The following is a 23762-nucleotide window of genomic DNA, read 5'->3' on the forward strand; positions in this document are numbered from 1 at the left end:
GCACAACGCCGGCCTCAGCCACAACGGCGCCGCCATAAGCCACGCCCCCCGTAGGCCCCGCCCCCATAGGCCCCGCCCTGCGCCGGCGCGCGAGGGTTCCGGCTGGCGGCCGTTATAGCGGCCGGCAACCATGATCACTTCCGGTAGGTCAGAGGGCAGGCAGCCGGCGGCCGTGTAGAGGCGTTGGCTGCGGGGCAGCGCGAGGGAGCGGCGAGACGAGCGGGCGGGAGGGAGGAAGGGCGGAACCCGGCGGGCAGGGCCGCGCCGCTGGGACCGCGGGGCCGAAGCGGGGCCCGTCGGGCGGCCGCGCCCCGGCATGCACAGCGAGCGGATGCGCCGCCATCTTTAGGCTCCCTTCCCCGCCTGGAGTGACAATAACAAGCACCGGGCCCGGCCGCCCCGGCAGCGCCCCGGCAGCGGAGAGGGGCGGGCGGGAGCCCTGCGGAGGAGCGGGCGGCGGGGGCCGCGCTGAGGGCGCTGAGGCCGGGGCGCTGTTGGCCCCGCTCGGCCGAGCAGAGGTGGCGGGGCGGCGGGGAACCGCTGGGGCCGGAGAACGGCGCTGAGAAGAGCCCGAGGGTGGACGGAGGTGGGGGAGGAAGCGCTGCCTTGAGGGCGGGAGACGGAGGAGAGCCGCGAAGAGAAACGGAGTCACAAAGAGGAGGAGATCCGGTGTTTCCTCCGAGGGATAAGAAGGAGAAGGAGGGGGAATACCGAGGGACTGTGACGATAAGGAGAGAGGAGTTAAAAGACTCCGCTGAGAGACGCCACCGGAGGCTGACGGAAGAGCTCTGTCCTCTTTGTCGCGCTGCCAGGATTTGATGCCCGTCAGCCTGCTCATTTCTGTGTGTTCATGTTTCCCACAGGTTTCTCTTCCCCCAACCCCTCCAGTGCAGCTCAGGAGGTCAGGCCCGCCACTGATGGTAGTAGCGGCAGCAGCTCCTCCTGCAAGAAGAGAAAGTTAAATAATAGCAACTCTGAAAGAGAGGAATTCGATTCCATTTCCTCCTGCTCGTCATCTCCTTCCAAAAACAACTCCTCCTCGTCTTCTTTAGTCATCACCGCCTCTTCGTGCTCCTCCTCGGGGGTTGCCTCCTCCAACCATCACCTCCAGAAGAAGCTGCGCTTTGAGGACTCCTTGGATTTTATCGGACTCGATGTGAAGATGGCTGAAGAGTCTTCTTCCTCCTCCTCTCCCGCTGCCTCTTCTCAACAGCAGCACCAACAGCAGCTCAAAAATAAAAGCCTTTTAATTTCTTCAGTGGCCGTAGGGCACCATGCCAACGGCCTGACCAAAGCTGCCTCCTCTACTGTGTCCAGTTTCGCCAACAGTAAACCTGGCTCCGCTAAGAAATTAGTGATCAAGAACTTTAAAGGTAACAGACCATAATTCCTCACAATCTCTGCGGAGCTGCCGCTCAACTCTGTGTTTTGTTTTCAACATGAAAACCCGGTTGGCTTTCAAATAGCTCCAGGTTTGACAGGAAATGCTTTTTTGTGGTAAACGTTCTTAGACTTATGTAAAGGGGGGTTATGTTGATGATGCGTCCTTGCCCAATCACGTGCACATCTGAGCCAGACTTCCCTGCTTGGGCTTATTGTTCTGACTGCATTCACTCTGTTGAGGAGAAGGCCCTATCTAGTATCTTGAAGGAAACATTTTACTGCCTAAGTGTGTAAATCACCTTTGATCAAACTTCTGAGGTTTGAAAGCACTTTTCCAGTAACCCAGACTCAGGGTATACAGTATATTTTAGCCTTGTTTATGGTAAGTCTTTGCAAAGTATCCTTAAAAAAAAAAAAAGACTTGAATCTCCATGTCTTGCCCACGTGTATTTTGTCTGTTTGTAGGTTAATCCGCTTGTGCTTAGTTTTAAATGTTGAAACTAAGGTGATTATCCAGCTCTTAAGGCGGATTTCCTTTCTGCTTCCCCTACTTGACTTCAGAGTAGGTAGTTCAGACTTTTGCAGGTTATTTTTCTTGCAGTATCATCACTGCTGTGCTTAGTGCTTAATTTTTTAGCATCTTTTCTACTTTAATATGCTCTTCCTTTTTTTTTTTTCTTTTCAAATGTACATTATTTTGTAGTTTCTCAACCAACATGGTGGAGCTTTTCCAGTGTTGTTACTTGAGATCAACTGAAGCAGGGAAGTGAAGCTTTCTGATGTGAATGCAGCATGATATTCTAATGAACAAAACTGAACTAGGTGAAGGCAGCGATCCTAGCTAAAATTCTGTAGATTTTATCCTAAAAACATCTGAGAATTGTGAGATTTTCTTGTTAGTTCATTCTTCCCTTTCAAAGTAATTCAAGAACTTACTTTCCTGAGTGGTTTTGTTTTTCTTCTTACGTTTGGGTGGGAGAAGAGAGGGCTTAAAGGTCTGACAGAGATTAAAACTTATTTCTAAAGAGGCAGTTGATACAAATGTGCTGTAGAGATAGCACAGAAGGTGAGGATTAGGATTACCTGAGCCACTGTAATGTTCCAGTGTGACTTTTTGCTTTAAGGACTACTTAATTCTCAAGAATGTTCCCAGTCTGTTTCCCGTGCTGCCATGTCACCATCTGTTAATTTGGTTGCCTTAAAACCTTGTACTTAGGGTGCATGATGGCAAGAAATAAATGCTGCCACTGCGTGTACTTTGTTATTTTTAAGAGAAGGCAACTTTTCACATTGAAAATATTAACTACATGCCAGGGATGACATGGAGCTGCAATCATCATTGCTTATAAATTGCTCTTGGAATCACTTCCTTAAAAAGAACGTCTTGAGAATCTGCATCTCTGCTTTTTATTTATGCTCATATGCCAAGATGACTAATAATCGTAGTGTGCTTTTGTCTGCGATAGCAATACACGTCCTTTACATCTTCCTAAGATTCAGTATGTTGCTATTTACTCCTGTATGTCGTATTCATTGCAGGCTAGTGGAAATGAGCAAGTCCCAGTTGTAGCGAGTTGTCTCTGTCCGGTACAGTCAGTGTTGGGATATTGCCATTACTGTAGGGAAATGTTTGGGAGGGGGAAGTAAACAGAAGTAGGATTATTTTTTTTTTATCCCCAAGAGAAATGATAAAGCTTTGAGGTGTTTGGTGGGGTTTGTTGTTGTTGCTGTTGGTTTTTACCTTTAAGTTTGCAAAGTCCATTTGAATGCAGTCAACTTCACTTGTTGGTGACATGGATATTCATCTGACTTCCTGATTTTTCTCCTTTTCCCATCTCCATTTGGGAAATTCTATGACCCAGCAGAAGGGGTCATTTGAGCGAGCTTGAGAATACAACATTTTAAAGCAGTCTTGGTTTTCTGAGGATGTGACATGGGTGATCTTTTTCATGCTGTGGTAATTGCTTTGGTCTTGTTGTGGGCACTGCGTAGCAGGGCCTCTGGAAAATCTGCAAACACTTGAGCTATACGAGCATTAGAAGAGGCCTTAACTCTACAAATATCCTCTGGCCAAACCCAAGAGAAACATAAATAGATTAGTTAGAAATCCAGAGATTTTTCCTCGTGACCATAAAGCCTGTATTAAACTAAGTATTTCTATGCACGTTACTTGGGAGTTTCTTTCCAAATATTAATGCAGAGTTGAATTTATATATTTAATTAGAAATATGCTGTGCACGACTCCGTATCCCTTAATCCATCATTTTCAGCTTTTGTTGCTTTGATTGATTATTTTTTCCCCCTCTATTAGCTGTGCTGTTCTGGTACTAGAAGGGCATGTAATGAAAATGCAGAACAGTCTTCTTGGGTTTTAGTGCTCCCCTCGCTGAGCTGCATAGACATGTTATTTGGATTGTTTTCTATTTCTATTTTTCAATACAATCACAGTCTCTTAGGGCTGCTGATGTTGTCATGTGTACATGAAGAGCAGTGCTGAATTTTTAGTGTGTTACTATTTCAAATGTAAGAAACTGCTTTTGCCTCACATTTTCACATGTGAAGTATAACTCAGAACATCAACGTATACATTCTCCTCTCTGAATTACTTTTGTAAAAGGTAAAGTCTTTTGCTCTTACTAAACGCTTCCTCAAACTCTTTAAAATAATTTCTTTTTCAAGATAAACCCAAATTGCCTGAAAACTACACAGATGAAACCTGGCAAAAACTGAAAGAAGCTGTAGAAGCAATCCAGAACAGTACTTCCATTAAGTACAACTTAGAGGAGCTCTATCAGGTAAGTGCTTTAAGTACAAGTGTTGAGGTGAGGGATTTTCTCGATGGTTTAGGGTGTTTTTTTTCGTGTCTTTTCCTGTTGTTTGATCTTACAGCAATGGTAGGAACGTGACGTTCTGTTGACAAATAAGGCAAGTAGCTGTATTTGGGTTTTCTGGTGTGTAGCTGCTGAAGGAGAAATATGAAAAAATGGTGGTATTTAAGTAAGAAAAGGATTACTGACAGTTCTGATTGAGGCTCATAGGTAATTAATTTGAAAACCACCATTTTTTGTTTGCCTTTCTAAAAGTAAATATAATACTGTCTTGGTTTGGTTTGTCTGTAATTGCTTGTCATTCAGCATTATGTCTAACTGAGAACTATCATCTGTTTGTTTCCTGCAACAGCTCTGACTATTTTGCCCTAAACCTTTCAGGAAGTGATTGGTCTTAAGCTGCATCTCGTAACGTTTTATTTATAAACTTTTCTTTTTGAGCTAAAGTTACAGGTAGTCGACTTTTCCTCCTTACTTACTCTGAACTTAAGGTTTTAGTGGCATTACTGCTTAAGCTAGGTATAGGGAAGCACTCTCATTATTTTGAAAGGTTTTATTACAGTGTTGGTTGTTCTCCGTTTCTGTATCTGTTGTTCAGTTCATCTGTTTTTGAGTTTGTTCTTCCTCATTCCCTCCCTCCCCTTCTTGCTAAATATTGTTTTAGATTTGCCTGGTTTCTGTGAAAAGCTGGGGGCAGAAATGCAGTTTGCACAAGGTTTGGGATCAGATCAAGGGGAAAAATAAGTTATTTTCCTTGTGAAACCTGGATGTTCCCGGGCCAAGTTCCTTGGTCTGGTGCATTTTTAAGGTTATGACAATTTTTTTATAATGCTCAGTGGTGAAACTAATGGCAAAGTACAGACCACCAGATTAGTTCATATCTAAAATAACTTGCTCTAGACTGAACAACAGTGCAAATAAGTGCACTGTATTCATAATGGCTTAAAGATGCAAGGTTGTTAATACAACTTTGTATCGTGCTAAGAAGTTGCCACTTAAATTCCTGCTGCTTTTTCTCACAGCCTTCGTTTTTTATGACACTTGTGCTAACAAAAAAGGATAAGATTATTCTTTTAAATCTCTTTTAACATCGTAATGATGTAGATACCTTTTAAGAAAATAGAGAAATCATACTTGATTGCACACTCATTTTTATAAATATAAAAGTGTTGTGATTTAAAATGATTGGGAATCACTGGTGTTTTTAGTGCATACTGATGTCATTTCTGAATAACTGTTTGGTAAATGGATCTGATTCCAAATGTGCCTTGGCAGACACCATTATCCAAGCATAGAGGAAGTTGCAGGAGTCTGCAGAAGTTGTTGCAGCACATATCAAAATAGGATGCCTTTTTTAATGGAGTTGTTTAGTTTCACTCTTGTCTGTGTTGGAAAAACTTGCTGAGCAGACACTGAAGTTTTGTTAGTTTGTGGCTGTTAGTTTTGCACTTACTCTATTCCCCCTCCAAGAGGAGAGAGAACACAGTTGTGAGAGGCTGAAATTCTGTGCGATTGACTGCAGCTTTATGGGAACAATTCTTCTGTTAATACCAGAAAGTAAAGATCTCGATCTTTGGTACCTTATCTATAATTACTTTTTTTCCCCTTAATTAATCACATTACTTCTGGGAAGTTCTGAGGTTCCCTCGTCAGAGCAGTGCTTGTTTTGTCCCTGCTTTCCCTAACACGAACCCTAGTTTGGATGCTTTAATTAAAAGACTAGAATTCATCTTGAACATGGATTCAGATGTTTTGACCATCTGTAAGACACCGATGTCTTGACGAAATGTTTTAATTTGGCAATTCAGAATAAAACCACTTGATGAATTACAGCTTCTAAAGTTATCAGGAATTCCTTAGATAGAATTATGTCTTGTAAGTCTAGCAATAAAATTGGCAGTAGCATTGCAGCAGCGTTGTGCTTCATGGAGCAAATCTGGTAACGCTTTTATCTGTGCGCTTAGGAAGTTTGTCCTCTTAAAAATCATCATCATAATGCCAGTAAGTTGGGCAGAATTCACAGATAAAAAATATTGGTGTGGTTGTTACCAGCAAAGATGCAGCAGCTTTGTATTTGCTATTCAAGCGCGTGCCTTCTGTTTAAGATTTTGGGATTTCTGATGCACAAATGGGAAAGCACAGCTTTTATATGAATTATATGTAAAAACAACCATGTGCTCATATATGCTAATAGGTGTGTCTTTCTGCCTGCAGTGAAAAAGCCAAGTTTTATAAGGACTTGTGGCAGCGTGGTTAAATAGCACTTGGGTTGATAGGCAGCAGTGAGGAGGATGTTCAGCTGAAGTGGCTGAGCTGAGCTCTCAGCTGCTGGTGAAGTACAGTGAAATAGCTGCTGGGGTCAGAGTGCTGCTTAGAAGTGAGGCTGGCAGGGCTATGCAGGCAACTAGCAAATCAGGAACATCCATCTTTCTTGCTCTTTGTTGTCTCCTCCAAAATAAGTGAGAGAAGTAGTATTCTGCTTACTGCACTCAGTGGAACTTTATCAGTGTCTTTAAATTTGGTGTTTTCAATCATCGTTTTCTTCTGAAATCAAAGTAGCCATTAAACAGCAGCTGATCTTGGGAATTAATGTTGAGCCTACACCTATGGGTAGTACAGCACGATAGAGTTGATTGTCCTTCACAACCTACTCTGAAATGTAATCTGGAATGTGTTCTTATTGTATTGTTGTATTTGTTTGGGATTCCTTCCATGTTAAGAGTTAAATTTATTGCTGTTTACAAATACTAAGATCTGTGTATTTTGACAATTTCTGTCTTTTCTAATAATCCGAATTCAGATGTCGCATACCTGGCACATATTTCTGTACATTGGTGCTCAGAAGATGCTGGCTCAGCTTTAATTGTCATGCTTACTCTTGCTCTACCTGTTTCTTTCTGTCGAGCTTACGAAAGTTTGATTTTCCTGTTGGCAGTGTTGGCTGGTTTTTATTTTGTTCCAGCTTTGCTGTGTCACACAGCCCATATTTACTGATTGCACTTGTGCTGCCTACATCAAGAAGTGCTGTGTACCCCAGGAGTGATTACCAGTTTAACTGCTTTGGTTATTGCTGTGCTTGTAATGGTGGCTGTTAGCAAGTATTGGAGGGGGCTTCAATGTAATGGAATAGGCGTGCTCTAATAAGACCTCATGTTTTAATCTGCTCAGGGCACATCTCTCCTTTGTCTCTCAGTACAGTTGCAATGTCTTGTATCTCTAGTGTTTGGCATGAAGATGATGGACTCTGAGTGAGAAGCAGAAGAATCCCATGTCTTTTTTTTTCCTTGTAAAACCACATGTGAGAGCATAAACAGACTTCTTATAATTGCTTTCTCTTTATTTCAGGCTGTTGAAAATCTCTGCTCCTACAAGATTTCAGCAAACTTGTACAAACAATTGAGACAAATCTGTGAAGACCACATTAAAGCACAAATTCACCAGTTCAGAGAATATCCTTTTTAGCTGTTGACAAGCCAAAATGTTTTTACCTGCCAGTTTGTAGTGATGGATTTCTCTAAGTAGTTCATGACACTGAACTATGGTGAGCTGAATTCCTGGTTTTTGCGTAGTTGGGTCTATTTGTGCTTTTGTAGAACCTCATGAAGAACAATTCTGGTTCCTTTGTAACCATCTGCAAACTTGTTGAGAGAGTTTCATTAGTTCTTAAGAAACATTTTGACATTTTATAGAAGTTCAGATTAGACTTCAGAGTAAGACTTGAAAGACCGTTCATTGTATCACATGCTGAAATTGCCTCGTTCAGGTAAATAGGAAAGTTGGAGCAGCTAGTTCCTGTCTTGTTTGAAAAGTCCTTCTGGTCTGGGGAGGTACGATGGTAATGGTTCTGGGGATCAAATTATGCTTCATCTGGAGAAGTCTGGAGTTGCATCAGAATGAGATCCTGTTAAGTGGGTTTTGATTGGTACCTGAATTATGCTGCAAGCTGAATTTTGAGGACAAATTTTATCTCCTGATGTTACCTGTTAATGTGAGCAGAAGTTACTGTACCTGTATGTAGTAGTGGGGTCTTATATAGGAAGGCTGCTCTAAAGGTAATGCCTCCTATTTTATGATGTTGATGGAATGGCAATAGAGGCCGAACCTTCCCACCAGTGTCCCATTATGTTGTGTGGCCATGTGACAGATAACAGCAGAGGGATACTCTGGCAGAATGGCACCTGACATGGGACTGTGTAAGGAGCAAAGGGCTGGAACTTAATTCTTTCATGCAGAAAAAATGCACACATTGACATTCATTGACACTTGCTGATCATGGATGGATACCAAACAGTAGATGTGAGCACAGTGAGGGCTGGTGCGGATAGTTATGAGAGTGGCATGCAGGCTTCTGTTCATGGCTGGTGCAAATGCAGAGCTAGTGGTGGTGGTGACTGTTGAAAAACAGTGTTTTGTGGCTGTGACTTTGCTCTGTTGTGCTCTATCAGCTAGTGTTACTGTGCCCCTTCTGGTTGTTTCTGTGGAAATAAATAGGAGGCGTTACTTTTGGAGCAACTTGTGTATGTTGTGGATTACTGGGGTCTCAAGTGTGTGGGTTTTCAGTGTTCTCTACATATGTCCTCACCAAGATGTGACACTGGACAAAACATTCAAAGTTAGAGTTGTTGGGGTTTATCATTACTGAAAATAGTATGTTTGTACTATGGCCTGCATTGGGAATTAACGACTTGAAAGAAATTAGGTGGTTCTACTTGGTACTAGATGAGTTGTGTTGTTAAGTGTTTTTTTGTTTGTTTTTTTAATTAAATTCAATGCTAATGCAATCTGATAATCATAATTTTCTTAATGATTTCTTCATGGATTCATTGGATAGTGTTCTTTTTCTAAAGAAAATAGACAAATGTTGGCAAGATCACTGCAGACAAATGGTAAGTTTTTTTTCTTTGTGAAGAAACGCAGTTTACTAGTCCAGCTGATGCTTTACTTAATTCTGTTCCTTTACCAAGGAGATGTGCTTCTGAGACATTGCCTTATATTTTGATAAGGCTTCTTTGTGAAATACATTGTATCTAGTATATTAGAAATAGAGACTTGAAAATATGATAGTGTATTTCTTTATGTGGTGTGACATTGGAGCAGGTGCCTATTATGAAAGAAGCTATTTTTCTTTTCTGGGGGAGGATGCACAATGTCACATTGAATGTCCCTCTGGGATTGGCAACGTGCTTGAAACTTCACTTGGGGAATTCTTTGTTGTTGTCACTGAGCATAATTTGTTTTGCTCTTCAGTTTCAAGAGTGAAATAATTGTGACTCTTTTAATTTCTTCTCATCCCAGATTATGATTAGAAGTATTTTTTTGTTCTTGGACCGAACTTACGTACTTCAGAATTCGATGCTGCCATCTATTTGGTAAGGTCACAAAGAATAACATAATGAGGGGGTTATTTAAATTATCACTTGTCTGGCAAAGTACTTTCCACTGACCTGTAAATTAGATGGTGAATATGTACTTCCTTCTTGCATTTTTAATATCCTTACCGTGAATTGGAGATTCTTTTAGAATAACTAGAAAATAATAGAAAATAATAGAAAGTCTAAGCTAAGTAGATACCAGCATCCAGTTTGCACAATAAAAAGGAAAGGGTATGTTCAGCAACTGAAGTGCTAGGGTTTGGCTTGTCTGGTTATTGCTTCTTACGTGTTTAGTATTCTTTGAATGTTTTGGAAGGCAAAAAGTTACCTAAAATAAGAACAAATTATTCTTCCTCTCTTATTCTGGTAATTGAGCAAATGCCCTTCGATGCCATTACCGTACTGTGTTTGGCTCTTGATTAGGAGCTAAACTATGCGAATTACTTTGCCACAGAATAAAAGAATGATGAATAAAAGTGTTCAGAATCGCATTTCCAAATTCATGGAACATTTGACCTGCCATGCCTAAAGCTGTGATCTTTTGTCTTTCAACTCAATGAGTTCTTCTGAGAGCTGCTGAAGAGAAATAAAGGTTAGGAAGTGATGGACAAAAAGGAATATTGCCCAGCAGCTTAAGTATGGGAGTGAGGCCCAGAATAATATTCTCCTTTCCTTGTGGAGGCTGCTGTTCAAACAGCTTTCTGTCATCTGCCAAGTAAAAAATGAAAGTGCTGCAAAAGTTCAGTGATTATTTAGGAAAAATGTGTGTATTGGTCTTCAAAATCTGGAGTTTATTGCTGGTGTGTTATCATTGTTTATTTTAGTATGTATGTGTTTATCCATCTTAAGTGATTGGGGGCAGATGAATGAGGGATTTGGAGAAAGCTATTGGGCTCTCTATTAGATCTAGGTCATGTTTTATTCATGAATTATTTAGAGGTGATTCTTAATTAAATTTTTATTTTCTTTTAGGGATATGGGGCTAGAATTGTTCAGGACTCATATAATCAGTGATCAGAAGGTTCAGAACAAAACTATAGATGGCATTCTTCTGCTGATTGAGAGGGAAAGAAATGGTGAGGCTATTGATAGGAGCTTATTGCGAAGCCTTCTAAGCATGCTTTCTGACTTGCAGGTGAGTACTGTGTTAAATTTAAATCAATAAATTCTTATTTAGTGTTTAGTAAGTTTTACCATGGATTGTTGTGTTGTTTCTATAGATTTATCAAGATTCTTTTGAGCACAGATTCTTGGAAGAGACGAACCGTCTGTATGCAGCAGAAGGACAGAGGCTTATGCAGGAACGCGAGGTATTTTGAATGCTTAATGATATTTTGTTATACCTAATAATTGAGTGTTTTTCAAGGAGAGGAATTGTTCTGCTGCATTACTTAGTATGTCAGGTATAATGTGCCTTGTATGTTTTATCATAGTCTGAAAAACGAATTTGCTTGGAGTTGCCTTCAGCATGCTGTTGATTGCCCCTTAGAACTGGATCTGTTGCTGCTGTCAGCCGATATTATCAAGTTTTTCCTGTCTTGATTTTTTAAAATATACTAAACTATGCTGGCGTTTTCAGGTTCCAGAATATCTTCACCATGTCAACAAGCGCTTGGAAGAAGAAGCAGATAGGATAATCACTTACTTGGATCAGAGCACGCAGTAAGTGCAATCACTCTTTGCTCTGTTTGGCTCTTCTATTGACGGCCATTTGTTTCAGTTATTGACTGACTATCAAATGCTTTTTGTTCTCCAAAATTTCTTGGTTATGATGAAAACTGTCTTGATTGACAGATCTGATACTCTTTTTTTCCTAAGCCACTATTAATTTTGACTTAAACATTGTTGAGTGTCTGCTTGGAGAAATAGAGGCTGCCACTTCCAGTCTAAGTGTCTTCTTGAAATTCAAATTATCAGCTATAATCTTACCTGAAAAGCATAGAACCAATTGATTTGAGAGAACTCTCAGTAAAAAAAAATCTTTGTTTACACAAGAAAATTTGCTTCTTTGTTATGGAGTGTGAGATACTGACTAATGTCATTCTTCAGTTTTTGAGGAAATCTTGTCCCTAAATGTAAACCACGTAGAAGTCATCTCTGTAGGGTAGGAGAAATGTCCTTGTAACATAAAGCTGTGGTTGCTGTGGTCACCACTGTAATAAAACTATGAGCAATTATTAGCAACTTCTTCAACAGCTGGTTTCCAGTGAGGAAGGTGCTTTGCTGCTACCAACTTAATTTTTGATTTCTTACCTCCTTTAGCTGTTAAAAACTTGGGCTCATTTAGTGGCTTCTTTCTTCCACACAGTTATCAGTGGCTGCCTCCTTATTTTATTTGAATACCTCTTGGCTCTTGAGATGTCTTTATTTCCTGCTCCTGAGACAAAACTCCCACAAAGCAGGAAAAGGTGTATTCTTTGATAGACTTCTCACTCAGCTTCTTTGGTGGAATCACTGTCCAGGTGCTTAGAGGTCACTGCATGCTTTTAATGTGAGAATTAATTCCTCAGTCAACAAACGGGGAAAAAAAGATGTTTACTGAGAAGGAAAAAGGATAAATATATATATTCCCATTTTAGGTCCTTGGCCACAGATAATAAAAGCACTCCTGATGGCAAGTCTAGTTAACATCATCTCAAAAAATGGATTTGTCAGTACTGGGAAAAAGAAAAGTAATTCTAAATATTTTCTTCTATAGGAAGCCACTAATTGCTACTGTAGAAAAGCAACTTCTAGGTGAACATTTAACAGCCATTCTCCAGAAAGGTAATCTTTCCTCTTTATAGAAATGTTTCTAATTATTGTTTGGGGCTTTCAATTCTTGTAATGTACAATAAATAAATACAGACTTAGATGCTGGGGGAGTTCATGAAATAGCACCGACCACTTTGTGAGTTGATGTTTACTGTTTTTGTCAAGGCCACAGTGATGGTTTTCAGATACACAGCAAAAACTAAATACATAAATAAATAGGGTTCTCTTCAGTGCAACATGTTAAGTATCATTTTGGAGATGAGAAGTAAGGGAATAGTCTTTGAATTATGGTTTTACCAGTATGGGGAGATACTGATTATTTGCCACTCATAGAATGCAACTTGTTTTAAAAATAAATAAATAAACTTGAGCTGCAAAGAACATTGCCACAGTTCTGCAGCAGTATCTGTGGAGTCAGAATGATCCTTTCTTACTCCGAGAGATGGTCTGGAGATAAACATGGCTTCATCAAAAGTTGTGTAATGAAATAATCTCATTCTTGCTTGCCAGATTCTGGATGAAAGAGGTGTGTGAGTATGATTTTGCACATCTGCGGGAGATTCTTTGTTCAGAGGAATGTCAAGCGTTTAGTATTTACCCAGCTACTTTTCTTAGAGCCTTTCTGTTGAGTGTCAGGCCTTTTGCCAAAAACTTTAAAGTGGAAGGTAAAGCTATTTCTTGAAGCTGCTTGCCTTAAAACACCTGTAAATTGTCTGCTGGTATTACCAAGAAACCTTTCCTACTGATCAGTAGAGCAGAAACTCCTCAAATTTTAAGGGAATAGTAAAGCAGAAGTAAGCAAAAGTGGTATCATCTGTTATGGGAAGTAGCCTAAGAATCAGCTCAAGTAGCCATTCTGCATTTCACTCTTTCTGTTAGCAGGATAGTTTTCCAAACCAGGGAGGGGGGGAAAGAAAAAAAAAAAACAGCCCATCCACTGACTAGTAAGAAATGTTGGTTCTGAACAGGGTCTGTAGTTATAAGCTGTGCTGACTTTGAATTACTGTAGGTTTTTAACTTCCACTAAAATTCTCTTACTTGCAGGTTTGAACCACCTTCTGGATGAAAACAGAATTCAAGACCTGTCCCTTCTGTATCAGTTATTCAGTCGTGTGAGAGGCGGTGTGCAGGTTCTCTTACAACACTGGATTGAGTACATAAAGGTATTGTTTTTAGAACTCTGTCAGTGGAATTTATACAGGGATACTTCAGTGATCTCTGGAAACTATTGTATCTCTGTAAGAATTAAACTGTGCTTGCTGATAAACATTTAATGTATGGCCTTTCAAACTCTAACTGGGTAAAGAACCGTAACTGTTCAAGTCATATTGCAGGAAATATCAACCCTTTACTTACCAAACTGTAACCAAATTAAGAGTTATTTTGTTTATGGCTAGCTGTGAGAGAGAACTATATTTAGCCATATGCTTTTTGATACTGATGGAGCACTTCTCTTATCACCATTTTTGCTGTCAGAAAAAAAAAAAGCTCTGAGTTTGTTAATTTGGTTTTGAATTGACTTACGAGTTCTGAGAATGATTATGGAGTAATTCATTTATGATGCTGTTTCTTCTGTTGTATTAGTGTGACTTAATGTGAATCTCAAAACCAAAAGACTACAAAGATAACTTAGGCTTTAGAAATGTTGTCATTTACATTCGTTGCTCAGGATACTTAAAGATATGTTTTATTTTGCAGGCATTTGGTAGCACCATAGTAATTAATCCAGAAAAAGACAAAACCATGGTCCAAGAACTGCTTGATTTTAAAGACAAGGTTGACCATATTATTGATGTTTGCTTTCTCAAGAATGAGAAGTTTGTAAACGCCATGAAAGAAGCCTTTGAAACATTCATTAACAAAAGACCAAATAAGCCAGCTGAACTCATAGGTATTTTGTTTCTATCTCTTCCCATGTGAGAATGTGGTGGGAGGGACAGGGGGAGTTGCCAGTGCAGCTGTGATGTGATGGAATTGTGTGTTGTGCCTTAACACATAATGCATCCTCACACTGTGGGATCTCTTGTGCTTTGTTATGCTGGTGAATTCTTTCAGAGGTTTACCATTAAGCTTTACAATTAATTGGCAAGGTTATAGAAAAGTGCAAGCTATTAGCACTTAGGTATTCTGTGCATTCATCACGTGCACAGAGCAGTTGAGGCTCCACACAGATATTTGTTTTTATGTTTTTGTGCATAAAAGTGGAGAGAGATGGCAATGCACTGTACTCGTTGTCTCCTTGGAAACAGCCTCTGTAGCTTACAAGAAAGGTTGCTTACATCTTCATGTGTTATGTGCATAACTCTCTGCAATTGGGAATATCTTAATGGTTTGCCTGGGTGATGCCTAATACTTGCTTTGCTACCTGTTGTGCTCTTTGGCTTGTGGCATGATGCTTTCTGCCCTTCTTTTTCACATGCTTACCAAACAATTGGAAGTTAGACTGTAGTCTGTTAGAAATCGGCTGGTGTAGCCAATACATTTAAATACTAGTTTATGTATCTTTTTTCTTTATCTTTACTATTACAGTCACGTTAACCTATAGCAGTTTGGCTTTTTACACCAAGACTGTAATACAGAATTTCACGCATACGCAAAAATGTTATTTAACTCTATTAAAGTTAAGGCACAGTAATTGCTTATCTGAAAAGACATTAGACTTGAATGCTTTATAACTCTGTAGCATCTGTGATTAAAGCAACTTCAAAATCCTTTAATTTCTAAAAGAATTATATTAGATATAAAAACAAAAAGCCATCAAGGTACTGTTTCATTGTGACACTGGGCGTGTGCTAAACTTGTTCTTTGATGTTCTTTTAGCTAAATATGTAGATTCAAAGCTTCGGGCAGGCAACAAAGAAGCTACTGATGAAGAACTTGAAAAAATGCTGGATAAAATTATGATCATATTTAGATTCATATATGGTAAGTGTTCTTTTTTATCTGGCTACAGTCGTTTAATCAGCAACATAAAGGTACAGGGAATTCACTTTTGCAGTCTTTCTGCATTTTTAAGTGTAGTGCCGTTTAGTGAGTTAAAATTCTCATGAGATCTCAAAATCTATTGAAATATTAATGTCAAGGTCCTTGTTGGTTTTACTGAGCTTTGAATTAGGCCCCTTAATAGCCTAAATGTTGATATAAAAGCTCCCAGTGTTTTGTAATCACTGTCAAATTTCATCTCTTGCAGGAAAAGATGTGTTTGAGGCCTTCTATAAGAAAGATCTAGCAAAGAGACTATTAGTTGGGAAGAGTGCTTCAGTAGATGCTGAAAAGTCTATGCTTTCTAAACTCAAACATGGTAAATATCTGAGGTTCTTTCAGCTTTCTTTTGAAAACAGTCACTCTAATGGGACTACTCAGAGGTACCGTTTATATTTTCCTCTTTATATGGCAGCAAAAATCTTTTGGTGATTTTGAGGAGAATCATTTGCTTTAAATTAGTAACTGCAACAGTAATAGCCAAAACCCAACAGTTTGAAGCTCGTTCTGTATTTTGCCTTGTGGGATAGAGTTGACATTGCATGCAGAGTTTATCAATGATATGTTCAGAGAACTTGAGGATGGCCTCTCTTATTATTTACTCTGTATAAGGTCAGTAACTTGAAGCTGTGGGCTAGCAACTTTGTAGTCTGGTCTTCATTGGTTTAGAATGGAGTCTTTGGGTGGTAGGAGCAGGATTTTTACAATTCAGGGAGTTGTTCCATCACTTGGACAGTTTGGCAGGGAGCTCATTAAGACTGGAATAAATGTGAGTGACAAATTGCTGGTGCAGTTTGAAGAATGGTCTGTTTTCCAAGTGGGGAAAAGAATTTGACTGCAAAGTAACTGCTACACTAAAACATCCCCTCCACCCCCCCCCGTTGTTTGTATTCTTATTATCTTAATTAAATCCAGGTCTTATATTTAAGAACACTTGATGACATATGTCTTCCTGCTTCAATATACATTTTTATACATAGCATACTGATTTTTGTAGTATTTTAAAAAAGTTATTTTTAAGAATGGATTTATGTTTGTTTTCTTTAATATAGAATGTGGAGCTGCTTTCACAAGCAAACTTGAAGGAATGTTTAAAGATATGGAGCTTTCAAAAGACATAATGATACAATTTAAACAGGTACTGCTGGAAAGCCTGCCTTCATTTACTTGTTTAATGAGTGAGGTATTCTCAAAAGGTCTAGTAAGAGATACAGAATGTCTTCAACTGTAAACATTTCTATTGTAATTTGAGTTAACCTCCTTTTGGATTATTCCACTTATCTGTAATGTAAGTGATCGCTTTCAAAGGGAGTGCCCAAATGTCCAATGGGGAAAGCAGTTCCTACTGCAAATCAGTGGGAGTTGAGTTCTTGTTTCTGTACTTCTTGAAAATGTTGCTGAATTTATTATGGTTTTCTTGACCAATAAAGCAGGAATGAAACTGGAAGAATTAGTTTTAAAAATGAGGGGAAAAAAGAGAAGGGAAAATAAATGTAATGCAAGAAGAACTGTAAACTTAAAAACATTTTAATGCTAGTTAATAACACTGTATTCTGAAGGGACTGTCTCATAAGTTTAGTCATTTAAGCAGGTAACGATGCCTCTAGGACAATCCATTTGGCCATTTTTATGGCAGCTCTATACTATTTTGATCATAAGCAAAGTTCAACTTACTTTCCTCAATTCACATGTAACTAGATGCATCTTCACATCAGCCTGCTAAAGCACTCCTGTTACTGTCGTCCTGTAAAGCACCATTAGAGTATTAGAAAAGTGCTTTTTTTTGTCTTCTCGTTTTCTTCTAAATAACCTGCATTTTATGTAGCAAAGTTACCACAGGGTTATTGCCTTCTGTGCTCTCATTGCACCTGCTCTGGCTAGATTTTCATTTCTGCTGAAAACACAGGTAATAAACATGGTTTTCTCTCAATGTGTTTCTTTCTGCAGTATATGCAAAATCAGAATGTACCTGGCAATATTGAACTAACAGTGAATATCTTGACAATGGGTTATTGGCCGACCTATGTGCCTATGGAGGTCCACCTGCCCCCAGAGGTAATGATTATGTATACACTATACCAAATAGCAACCTAACAGAACTGCACCTCGACATCATCTGCAACTTGTCTTGATTGCAGAGCAGAGGGAAATGCTTTTAAAGTCAAAATGGTTTGGTATCATGGCTTTTTTTGTTTGTTTTTCCAATTTTTTAGATGGTGAAACTGCAGGAGATTTTCAAAACCTTTTACTTAGGAAAACACAGTGGTAGGAAACTTCAGTGGCAATCAACTCTAGGACACTGTGTGCTAAAAGCAGAATTTAAAGAGGTGAGTTTCTTGTTTCTCCTATTCCTGTGGCTTTGCCAGACCCAAATATGGGTGTACCTTAGGAATATATAGAGATGCTTTTTGTTCTCAGATGGCAAACATAGGAGCGTTTTCATTAAGAGCAAGATTTGGAAGAACATAGCATTTTTTAGAGAGTTTCCAAGTATTTCCCTTTATTGTTTCTTCGTGGGCATGAATAAGTAACTTTTATTCTTTCATATTCTAAAATGAATAAGGAGCAACTGCTTCCTGTAAGTGAAATAATTTACATAGTTGATCCCCCCCCTAAAAACAGCCTAATGACGTCTGTTATTTCCTCTGTGATAGGGCAAAAAAGAACTTCAGGTCTCCTTGTTCCAGACACTAGTGCTGCTCATGTTTAACGAAGGAGAGGAGTTCAGTCTAGAGGAGATAAAGCAAGCCACTGGGATAGGTTGGTACTAAAAACACCAACTGCTTCAAGTGTGGTCTTGAGTGAAAGTACTAAACAACTTGTTTCTGCTTTAGAGGATGGAGAGCTGAGAAGGACGCTTCAGTCTCTGGCTTGTGGCAAAGCTAGAGTACTGACTAAGAGCCCCAAAGGAAAAGATGTGGAAGATGGTGATAAATTCACATGCAATGATGATTTCAGACATAAGCTGTTCAGGATAAAAATCAACCAAATTCAGATGAAAGAAACGGTATATTTTTTGTTGTTTTTTCCTAATACCGTAGGTTTTTTATTCTTGGGTTAAGTATCTTGTTGCTTGTCAATTTACAAGCTTTATTCCTCTCAGTTGTAATGTACATAATGGTATCTGTGTGAAGGATGCACGTATATTTTGGTTGATAGCACAGACTTAATGGTGGAGATTGAAACATGAGCTTCTGTGCTAACTTAGATGTCGATCATACTTGACATCTCTAAAGTTATTAGCAGATGTTCTAAGTAGTGATTGTTCTGTTCATCCTTAATCATTCCCTGGAGCTTTACTGATTGTGATCATAGAAACAAATTAATTGTGAATTTGTTAGCCAGTGTAAAATTTGTGCGAAGATTTGACTCCTGGGTATGACTTCTTAAGACACAGGACTTCCATATTTTGTAGGATTTATGTCCAGTATTTTACAGAAGACCTTTTAGTGTCTCACAATAAGATTTGTCTGAGATATGAAGAACAGATTTAACAGTTCTGGCGTTCTCTTTAAAACTCTTTTTAAATGGATCCATCAGGTGGAGGAGCAGGCAAGCACTACAGAGAGAGTATTCCAGGACCGGCAATACCAGATCGATGCCGCTATCGTACGAATTATGAAGATGCGAAAGACACTGAGTCATAACTTGCTTGTGTCAGAGGTCTACAACCAGCTTAAATTCCCAGTAAAGGTGTAGTACTGATTTCTTTTGCTTTTAAAATGTATTGCCTTGATCCTTGACTTAATTTGGTTAATGCATAAATCGGTAACGAGTAAACATACAGTGTTTTTATCCAGACAAATTGTGTTACCTAAAAAAATTATGGAATTGAATTGACATGTTGGTGTCTCAAAGTTAAAGTGGCCCACAGGTGTAATATGAGAGAGAATAGATTACTGTGAAGGAGTGCAAAGTGATTTTCCAAAAGACAGTGACATAATTTAGACAACATAGATTCTATGCTTCTGTGATAACATCTGAACTTGGATATACTGTGCATTCTATCTAATTTTGTAACTTTCTCTTTAATTGCACATTGCAAGTTTAAGAAGCTTTGATGTGTTGAGAGATGTAAATTATAATTAGTTTCATCAATCAGCTCAGATTGCACAGGTATTTGGCTTAGGTAGAACTGAGAAGCATTGACTATGAAATAATAACACTGACATCTGCTTTAATTTACAGCCTGCTGACCTTAAGAAGAGAATAGAATCCTTAATTGACAGAGACTACATGGAAAGAGATAAAGAAAATCCAAATCAGTACAACTATATTGCATAAACATATGTTGGCCTTTGTTTTACTGCACACTTGGTGTCATACGCAATTGCCAGTGGATAAACTAGCCTGTTAATCCCGTTAATTGACTTTTTATACTACCGATGACTGAATGAAAGCAGTGTAATGGAGGAGTATAGTAGAGTGGACTTCTTTCAGTGGTTAACATGCCCATTTAAAGAGTACTATTTACATTTTAAGAAGAATGCTGTTGAACTCTTTGCATGTTATTTAGTAAAGATGTGCAGGAAGCTGCAAGAAAGTATCTGGTCTTCGTAATTCCATTTGACTCTGGGTCTGAAGAGGAGAGTCCTTTGATATGACAGATGTCTTTCACACCTTTAAATGGAAACAGAAGGTTAATATAAGAAAATAGCCTTTAAAATGCTTAAACTGCATGCAAACTTTTAATTTACTGTACAGAATGCATTTCAGTTAGCAACATACCATTGGTTTGGATGGATACCCACACGAGGATTTTTCTCAAGGGAAGGGGAAATGGGGAATAAGCCAAGCTATGCTTACTGCTGATGTAGTGGAATACGTTCTTGGTTGCAGTTAAGGCAAAATGATACCAATATAAAATGATTTATGAAAGTTTGTAGTGTGGGCATATATATACAAATATCATTCTTAAATAACTGCTACAACAAAACAAGTTCAGATTTGTATTTACATGGCTTGCCTGTAAGACTTAGTGTTCACCTTTGGGAAATTTAAGCATAAAACAGCCATAACAGAAACAAAAGTGACACTTTTTACTGGACATGGGTAGGAGGCCTTCACCTCTTGGCAGCAATACTCTACAAAAGAGAATCTATTTAAAGGTATTTATGAAAAGCCACAATGTTCTTGTGGCAATGCTATAAGAACAAAAACTACAAATCCATTTTAATACTTGTTTTGCTTTGCAACATTCTGAACTTGAACAAACCTCAAGGTTTAGACAGGGCACTTGCAAGACTGCCCTGCTTTGGATTGCTTTAACTTAAAGCTTTAAGAACTCAGCCCTAGATGTGGCAGGCCTCCGAGAACCCAGAAGCCTACCTCTCATACAGAAAGATAGTTAAGTATTGCTGTAAGGCATCTAAAACATTGTGTTAGGTGACCAGAGAGCATTCTTTACACCTTGATAAGACACGGGAGAATAAGTCACTTGAATGTAGAGCTTTTTTTTCAACAGGTTGCATTTTTTTATTGCTGTAGCAGTATGGCAGGAATACATGGGGTAAAAAAATGTCAACAGAAAAGGTAACTCCTCTACGTAACAGTTCTTCCTTACAGCCAAGCTTAAGACCTACAATCAGCTGTGTTGCAGAGCACAATGAAAAACCTCATCTTTGTTCAGGCACTAACAGTCCTGGGGAATACCAGATATTTCCTGTAAGCAAGATGTTACTTTCTTTTTAGTGACAGTGTAACTTAGCGCTCTATGATCTCTAACTTTTTATCACTGTGATCCCACTTTCAGGGGCCTACATGTGAGAGTGGGTGTGTGTGTATGTGTGTGTTTTGTATCTGATGCGTCCCATCCTTAATGCTTTTTTGGTCCATTGTTTAATTCTGTACTTTCTTCAGCTGTGTATTTTCTCAGGCTTCTTTTGTACGCAGTCCTCAATTGACAGATGGAACAGGTGGTTCTTTTTTCTCCTACTGAATTTACTTACTGTCACCCTGTAGTAACTGTAATACAGTTCTTTTACATGATCTGCAGAAAATCTGCCTTAACCATTGACCCTGTTACAGCAACTACTGGCAGGCATCCAGGGCCACCATTGTCTCTGTAAGAAAACTATTAATAGAATTATTTGGTAAAAAGCTTGAAGATTGCTCCTGCAAACAGAGCAAAGTCTTTAAGCATTATTTCAAGTGGCAATCCTCTGGGGAGAGAAGATTGCCCCCTCCCCCAAAAAGAAAACCCTTCTGTGTTTTCCATTCAGCGTTCCTTTTTCTTGTGTTTTGTATTTTTAGCCAATAAAAGATTCCTTTTAAAATGGTATTTTGGAGAAGGAACAAACTCTGTGAGACAGGAATTGCTGCTGAACTGGTTCCCTTCGCTTGGTTCTAGCAAATCAATCAAACACCGTCACACATTAAAAATATCTGTTCTGGTAAAATCCTCCCTCGTCGGATAAGCTTGTTGCAGTCAGTCAGGTTATGCAGACAGGTACAAGGGCCTATTTAATTTTTATCCCATCCACTTCAGTAACTTAAACACAGAAATTATTACATTAAAAATACCCTCAGCTCTCATAAGACTTTGGTGATCTGAGGCAGCCCCGAGCGGCAATCCAGTTAAAGCAACCCAAAGAGCAGACATTGAGAACACTGACTGGGCTGAGTAGAGGAGCAAGAGGGAGGGGAGAAGGCTTCTCATTCTTCATGGCTTTTCCCCATGAACTTATTCATCTCTTCTGCTGAGGTCTCACTCATTCCTTGTTTGTGACAAAGCTGCAGCCAAGGTTTATTGCCCGGCTGTACAACTCTGCATCCTCTTGCTGGGATCATGTGCCTGCCTATTGAGCCATATATATCTCTGTATGGGAAAAAACAAGTGGGTTTGGACCACTGCTCATTTGGCTATAACACAGCTCGTCTGTTTGGCCATACATTTTTAATCTTGACTCTTGCATGCAGTTTATAGCACCTCGTTCATAAGAAATTGCAGTTTATTCTTAGAAATATCTATTTTAAGGGTTTTTTTTAATCTTTATACCCGTAAATGGAATATTTTTTTTTTTCTTTTGTCTTGGCTGGTTTAAAAAGTGACCATTTTGTTTAAATGCTGTAATTGCAAATGTGTTGTAAACATTGTTTTGTTCTATAGTTTACACAAAGGTGCCAAAGTAAATAGTTAATAAAGAGGAAAAAGAACAAAAAAAAAAAACCCTAGCAAATTAAGTTGCTTTAGCTGTGCTTCATATTTTGGTCTCTGCTTTTTTCTTACCAGTCAGTTGATTTTTTTTCCTAAGCATATCATTTGCCCTAAAGCTTTCTACATGTCCGAATACCACTTTGTTGGGTTGGTTTTTAGTGATTTCATACAGTAGGAAGAATATTTTCTTTGGGAAGTTACACTAAAATTGTAAGAGTACAGCAGCATTCAAAAATGTAATATACTTTTTGTATAACGATTCTTCAGAGTATGTCTGGAGCAGGAAGAAGAAAACAACTAACCCTGTTACTTCTCAGAAGCCTCTTCACTCGGCTACCGGAATATAAAGTTGTGCTTTTTTCACTGCATCAAAAAGTTAAAGAGTTTATGCAGACTTGCAAACAGGGCATGTGTCACCATTGCATCCGTTGATGCAAAGAGCAGCAAAACCTTTTTAATGTTTCATAACAAGTCTGATATGGGTACAGAGAGTCTTTCTTAAAGTTGGTAAATAATGTAAATACATGTCCTTTCAGAGAGTGAGTCTGTTATCTAGGTATTTTGTGTCATTTAATAAATATTAAACAGTTTTGTGTTGATAAACTCTCGTGTAAAACGCCTTCTTCCTCCAAACTGCTGTATGTCGGGCTTCTCGTGTTTGTGGCTTCTTTAAAACCTTCAGCTTGTGCTCTGCTAGCAAAATACCTGTTTGCTACCTGAATCCCAGTAGTTCCTTTTGCATTCGGTCATTAAAATCCCCATGAGTTTTCTAAGCAGCTTCCATTCCTGAATTATTTCCATTCTTTGCTTCTGGAGAAAGGGTTTGAAAGCACAGAGAGCTGCAGGGGAGTAACTTTCAAAGCTGTCTTTCTACATTCAGGGTAGCCTATGCCAATGCCGTAACTAAAGCTCTCTTACACTTAGGGCGAGTAGCTGCCACGCAACAGACATTATGCTTTTAGTTATGCTTAACTCCTTAAATCAGGTCTGTTCATCTGCTTGAGGCTCCTCTGTTTTAGACTTGGAGGAAAAGAGGAATATCATGAAGTATTTCAGTGTTAAAACACTTAAGTAATGATACAGAATGATACAGAGAAGATTAGCATGGCCTCTGCACAAGATTGACACACAAATTGGTGAAGTGTTCCATAAATTTTACTGGCTGGAGGGCCGTGCCCAGAGGGTAGTGGTTAATGGAGTTAAATCTAGCTGGCAACCCGTTACAAGTGGTGTCCTCGAGGGGTCGGTTCTGGGGCCCATCTTGTTTAATATCTTCACTAATGACCT

At 39.0% G+C, this 23762-nt stretch overlaps 1 protein-coding gene and 1 pseudogene across 3 annotated transcripts; both read left to right on the top strand.

Annotated features, from left to right (window-relative positions):
- CUL4B (cullin 4B) lies at positions 1-23078 on the top strand. 3 transcript variants are annotated; one of them, XM_015860725.2, is made up of 21 exons: positions 1-143; positions 864-1373; positions 4063-4178; positions 7557-7660; positions 9028-9097; positions 9507-9580; positions 10556-10718; positions 10804-10893; positions 11163-11245; positions 12282-12349; positions 13382-13500; positions 14036-14228; positions 15158-15262; positions 15528-15638; positions 16372-16457; positions 17267-17374; positions 17533-17646; positions 17974-18079; positions 18154-18326; positions 18860-19012; positions 19508-23078. In XM_015860725.2, the coding sequence occupies exons 1-21, from the start codon at positions 131-133 to the stop codon at positions 19601-19603; spliced, it is 2655 nt and encodes an 884-aa protein (XP_015716211.2). In that variant the 5' UTR covers positions 1-130; the 3' UTR covers positions 19604-23078. The 3 variants fall into 3 exon arrangements, 2 of the variants coding, with proteins under 2 accessions (XP_015716211.2, XP_085402451.1); XM_085546325.1 differs by lacking the exon at positions 1-143 and having other exon boundaries at positions 161-1373; XR_014945696.1 differs by lacking the exons at positions 1-143; positions 16372-16457 and having other exon boundaries at positions 161-1373; positions 19508-22501.
- Positions 23079-23530: 452 nt separating this feature from the next.
- LOC116653445 (U6 spliceosomal RNA) lies at positions 23531-23631 on the top strand (annotated as a pseudogene).
- Positions 23632-23762: the final 131 nt, after the last annotated feature.

This window comes from Coturnix japonica, chromosome 4 (assembly GCF_054131305.1).
Source record: "Coturnix japonica strain WE chromosome 4, WE-NBRP24, whole genome shotgun sequence".
Classification (NCBI taxonomy): domain Eukaryota; kingdom Metazoa; phylum Chordata; class Aves; order Galliformes; family Phasianidae; genus Coturnix; species Coturnix japonica.

Bases quoted from the DNA above. Each gene is read 5' to 3' on its own strand.
- CUL4B (XM_015860725.2), top strand. The intron at 4,179-7,556 runs GTAAGTGCTTTA...TCTTTATTTCAG, and splicing joins ACTTAGAGGAGCTCTATCAG to GCTGTTGAAAATCTCTGCTC. The intron at 7,661-9,027 runs ATATCCTTTTTA...TGATTTCTTCAT, and splicing joins CAAATTCACCAGTTCAGAGA to GGATTCATTGGATAGTGTTC.